The 6,000-nt window shown below is 40.4% G+C and overlaps 1 protein-coding gene across 3 annotated transcripts in view; it reads right to left on the bottom strand.

Annotated features, from left to right (window-relative positions):
- The window catches only part of LOC107381573 (SH3 and multiple ankyrin repeat domains protein 2), a 269,418-nt gene that overhangs the window by 186,170 nt on the left and 77,248 nt on the right, over positions 1-6,000 (bottom strand). For all 3 annotated transcript variants that reach the window (XM_070555052.1, XM_070555054.1, XM_070555053.1), the window contains one exon: positions 1,203-1,430. In XM_070555052.1, the coding sequence (XP_070411153.1) occupies positions 1,203-1,430 (228 nt within the window). The remainder of the gene's footprint in view (positions 1-1,202; positions 1,431-6,000) is intronic.

Below are 6,000 nucleotides of genomic sequence, written 5' to 3'. Positions count from 1 at the left end.
TTCATCACCACCATCATCTTCATCACCATCATCTTCATAAGCATCTTCATTATCATCATCTTTATCAAGATCATTTTCACCACCACCATCATCATCACCATCATCATCATCAACACCACCCTCATCTTCATCACTAAGATCACCATCCTCATTATCTTCATAATATTCTTCATCTTCATCACCACCATCATCTTCATGACCATCATCACCATCATCACCACCACCACCACCATCATCATCATCATCATCATCATCACCATCTTTATCATCACCATCAGACCCTTACAAAAGTGAGCGGTGAAATCAAACACCTTCATGTTGATATGAACATTCACACTCCTCTGCGTTTTATCAGGAGGAGGCATCATGAGTCCCGCTGCTCCTCCCGTCCAAACACAAGGAGGTGAGAAATCTATGTGCCGAGATGACTTTTATAAAATGTTTTTGATTAAAGCAGAAATTCTCTGTGTGAAAATGAAAAGATAAAATGGGGATAAAATGATGTTGGTTTTCTGTTGATGCTTTATTTGTTTTTTCTGTCTTCATAAACAGCTGAATAATTAACGAGCTCCATGCTTGGGTTACTCCGCTGAGTTTGAGTTCAGATTCTCAGTTTTTATCCAAGAAAATGTAGTAGTGAAAACATGCAGCCTGGTTGCAGCCAAATGCCGACAAAACGTCATAAACAAAAATAAAACTATTCCAACAATGGAATTTAGGTGAACCAGGTGATGAAGCCCCGCCCCCTCTGGAGCTCTATAGCTCTGGTAGACATCCCAGTAAACAGAAACTAAACTAGTGTTGTGATCTCTTTGACCCTAGTTTAAGTTGGAGGATTTTCTTTGCCAACCAGCTGATGATGTCACACTTTCATCATAGGTTACCTTGGCGATCCTACTCTGCCACTGTTGCTCTCAATTCTTCACTACAATTCTTCTACAGTTTGTAGATCAAGTGTAATTTTGTCTCTGATTAAGTGATTAAAAACTCCTGAGTCCGTGTTAGAATTTAAAAAGAACTGATTAATGCTGAAGTTTGGATTTTGTGTCGTAGCTGCACCAGAACATTTCGTCAGAAACCCTTTAGCTGTTTAAATGAGACCCCAGGTCGGGTGAATTACACTTTACCACCTGTTTCCCACTCACTGCAGTCTGGATGCTGGGAAAGAGATTAGAGATGAGGACTGGATCAGAAGTTCTCACCGTCTGCTGCAGGTCTGGGATCAGGATCCGGATGACCAGAGAATTGATGTGGATGTCGTCCATGTGGTTCCGCGCTGGCTCAGCCGTCGCCCTTATGGTCTCGTAGATGGTTTCCTCTCTGGAGCTGTCGGAGGCGCAGTCGTCACTGTAGTCAGAGAAGCTCTGGGCCATCTCATCCTCACTGGAGGTGGGGCTCCGAGACATGTTCAGCAGGACCGGAGGATTCAGCTGGAACCAGGAAACAGAAGGAAAAAGGAAGGTGAAAATTTCAAATAGTTCTTTAAAATGTCAAAAATCCCAGAGCTCCCGTTAGGGCACCTGGAATTGCTCCATTGAGCCCCAGAAGACCCTAACTGTTGGTTTGTCTTTATTTGTTCTGCTGCAAACTCCCTAAAGAGGCTAACATGACCAAACATCTCCACAAAAGACTTTTCTTCATTAAGCGTGACTGTATGACAGAAGAAAACTGCACCTGCAAGCATCCTGCAACACCTCAGATGCCAAGTCTTTGCACCTAAATCCAATCCGTGTTAATCGTAGAAATCAGTGAGACACATAGAGCCGGAACATCAGCAGTGATGTGTTTTTTATTTGTAACCAATGAGAATATTAGACTCACATCAATAAAATCAGATAAATGAAACAAATCAAAATACTTTTTATATTTATTAAGCTTTTAAAGATGTCAAACACATTTGTAGTGGTCTCTGGTAGGAATGAATGCCTTGCGAGTCGTACTGGGGGGGGGGCAGAAGTGCCTGGATCAGAACGGACAAGTCTGCTGAAGCAGACAGCAGGATTTGGAGTCTTATTTCTCGTTATTTGGACATCAACCCTCGGATTAGATAACAGCAACAGGCATGGACGTAATTTTCACTTTAAAAGTGGGGGGGGACACGTGTGTGTGTGTGTGTGGGTGGGGGGTGGGTCTTTACAGTATGTTCTAATGGGAAACAGGCTTCAACACAAATGGTTGTTTTCTGCTTGGTCCTAGAGCTCAACCAGTGTCAGTTTAATATAAAGTATTGGTAAAAAGTGCAGGGGTGAAAACTTGACTTTGGAGAAAGTGGGGGGGACATGCCCCCCCCCCCCCCCCCCCCAATTACGTCCATGGCAACAGGACTCGACCACTGACTCCATCTAATCTGAGACATCAATGCTTGATCTACACCAGGGGTGCCCAATCCTGGTCCTCAAGACCTCCTATCCAGCATGTTTGATATCTCACCCTGCTGATTCAGTGGCTAAATCACCTATTCAACAGCCACCCAGGCTCTGCAGAATACTGCTAATCACCACTGATTCAAATCAGGTGGGTTTAAACAGGGAAACTTCCAAGACATGCTGGATGGGGGATCTCAAGGACCAGGACTGGGCCTAAATAACCCTAACCCTAAATAACAAGTCTGGAAGACCTTCCGCCATGTGGTGGAGTTGCTAATGCTAACAGTTAGCTTGTATTTCAATGCTGTTGCCTGGATGCTAAACCAACAACAGCCTTCCCCGTCACGAGCCAAGACGGGTGAGTCCATGCCACCGTTTGACGTAGATCTGTCAGGCTTTAAAAATCCTCGAGTTTCACCATCTATTTCCTATCAGAAGCTAATGCAGGAGATATGTGTAGGAGACTATTTTCATGAAAAACTTTGAGTGACCAACTATAATCGGATATAATCATTAAATAAAATATTTTTCAGTGTCCAATACCTTTAAGAAATGCTTGTTGTGTTTTGCATTTTCTATTTATTTGGAGAATAAATTATTTCAATGGTGTAAAAATAATAAAATTATTATTTATAACTATTTAGGGTAATTTTGTTTCAAACATCTCCATTTGTTTTTAAGAATTTCTTTTGTTGAAAGTTTTCTCTTCACTCAATGGGATAAAGGAGCTATAACATGTTTTTATCGAGTTTTCATCCTGGAGGTTGAAGGGTGAGATTAAAACTAGATCTGCTGCTCAACAAAAACTACGTCACGATCCTCTTTATTATTTTTTTTATTAATTTTTGGTCAAAAAACAAATAAAAAACATGAATAAATGTGTAAAAACAATAAATCATCGTTAAAGCGTTTTTCAAATCTGCTTTTTAGGTTGGCTGAGTGTAAATAACTGCAGTTGAACAGATTTCTGTGAGGATGTAATGATGAGTTCAGAGTTGAATGTTTCATTTATTTAAGTGTTTGATGAATTCGTTTTTTATTCAGCTTTTAAACACTCAGCTTTAGATAAAATCAGTTAAGAGCATCAAGAGATTTTATTAAATCATTCAGCAGAATCAAAGTGAAGTCGACCTTTTCTTTTATCAGGAGGAACCTGAGTGTTTACTTTGATAAAAGAGGAGAACTTCACCTGTAAAGCCAACAGATCCAGATCAGATGTTCCTGCTGCAGCTGAGTGGAAACAAGGAAGTTATCGGAATCACGCCGACGCGTCCGTGATGCTCACTCAGGTGTACGCTAGCTCCGCTTCCTGTCGTCTGGCCGTGACTCCGTCCTAGATACCAGAATGCTGCAGATGGCATTTGTGTCTGATAGCGGAGGAAGGTCACCGTTTCGACCCGCTTTCAGGGATGATGGGTCTGCTCTGCAGCATACAAACACCTCAGCATCCCCATTCTGCTCCACAAAACCAGGAGGCCCAAATGAAGAGGATTTCTTTAAAAGAACATGTGACTCATTAGACGTTTCTGAGAAAATTGCTGCGCCTCTTCATCACTCTGAAGAGCCTCATCTTGATTTACGGGAGATTTTTGCACATTTTCCCTCCAGCTTCCTGCTGCGGACTTCATCCTGTAATGTGTGTAATTTTTCATGAACACTTCTCCAGTCAGCATGAGGCCTATTATAAGCACACTCCAGGTGAGTGTGATGGAGAGTCCGTGTTTGTGTTACCAACATGTGAGAAAAACACAACATGTGAACATCGTATATAATCTCAACACGGGAGCTTTGAGATCTCGGTTCATGTAAAAGCTGTGAAAAAGGGTTTACACCGCTCCAGGTTTCTGTTATTTTTGATCAAAAACCAATTTCAGAATCATAAAAACTGATTAAATACAAATACAGTCTCTCTCTCTCTCCCTCTCCCTCTCCCTCTCCCTCTCCCCCCCTCTCTCTCTCTCTCTCTCTCTCTCTCTCTCTCTCTCTCTCTCTCTCTCTCTCTCTCTCTCTCTCGCTCTCTCTCTCTCAAAAAAATAAAACTAAAACGTTTTAGGTAACTAACATCACACCCAACTCCTATTATGCTTAAATTGTAAACATTTTCTGTACAAAATAATACTTCAATTAAAGGAAAAGTACTGTCACGGCCTTTAAACTTCCAAAAAACGATTTCCAACTAAAGGCCATTGGTGAGAACGGGTGATTTCCTTTAAGCACACACTTTCAGACTTGATTTCTTGCAAATTGTATAAATGGTTTATTCTTCCAAAAAAAAAAGGTTCAAAATTAATTCAAAATGTTCTACCTTTCATCCAACGAAAATTAACCTTAAATTAAACTATCAGGTCTAAAAATGGTCAAACTATCATTTAACCAAAATCCTCCTATCTCCCCTGACACTTGGCAAACAAACATTTTGCACACACTTCCCCATGTGATACTAATCAGCTTAATGACTAAGGCGTGTCCCAAAAGTTCACAACTACATCAATTTACCACATAATTAAAAATTAACACATTTAAATTGCAAACTTAACTTATTATAAAAGGAATGATAAGAAATTCTAAAACTATAATAATAAAAGAAATTTATAACTAACAGATTTATGCTATGTTACTGAAATGGCCACCACAAGTACCATATTTATTTGTGCCCAACAGCAGCTGACTCTCATCCTCCCTAAGCGTGAAGCTAAGATGCGTTTATTAGTTAATAATAATGTATTTTTATTAAATGCAATACTCCTCTAGACACTAAGGAAGGCTGGGAGACATTTCAGCTGTTAGATTAAGGTGTTAAAAAGACGAACGCACAGAGAAATTTTGCTTTCAGTTTTACTAAATGGACACTAGGGGGTGCTAAAAGCCAGCCAAAACTGCCTAGACTCACTTTAATGGTAGACAGTTAATATTAAACATCACCTTTTTATTTATTGGGAGAACAAATATCTATGTGAGAAAGTAATCGTTAAAATGATGAATTAGTTGAGATTAACCAGATTAATACAAGTTCCACCTGCATCACCCAGACTAATCCCTGCCATACCTACAGAATAAATCACTTCAGCAGAACTTGTTTAACACAAAGCATGCTAAACAATCTGAAACAGCAGCACCTCTTGACCTGTTTTAAAGAAATTCAAGAACAAAATAATCCAGAACATCACCCAAAGCCCTGCAAGCCTCGCCTGATTCAAGCTAAGGTCAAAGGTCAAGGTTCATCTAAGGCTCATCTCTCATTCTCCAAAAAACAACCTGATGATCCCAAAATCTTCTGCGTAAATACTCTGTGGACTGATGAGACCAAAGCAGAACTTCCTGGAATGCGAGTCTCCCGTTCCACCTGGAGTCAAGCTAAAGCTAAAGCACATCATAGTAGTCAGACATGGTGGTGACAGTGTGATGGTCTGAGGCTGCCCTGTTGTTTCAGGATCTGGAACATGTGTTTTAATTAATGGAACCATGATTCCTGTTCTCTAAATGAATATCCTTAAGGATTACATCTGACCTTTGACCTTAAACAGGCCGTTCATGCTAGAAAACCCTCAAATATGGCTGGATTTAGAAGTTTCTGTAAGGAAGAGTGGGACAATACTTCTCCACAGTGATGTGTCGCACGTGATGGAGCAGGTTG

Source organism: Nothobranchius furzeri, chromosome 9 (genome assembly GCF_043380555.1).
Source record: "Nothobranchius furzeri strain GRZ-AD chromosome 9, NfurGRZ-RIMD1, whole genome shotgun sequence".
Classification (NCBI taxonomy): domain Eukaryota; kingdom Metazoa; phylum Chordata; class Actinopteri; order Cyprinodontiformes; family Nothobranchiidae; genus Nothobranchius; species Nothobranchius furzeri.
This window is presented reverse-complemented; position numbering and strand designations above follow the sequence as displayed.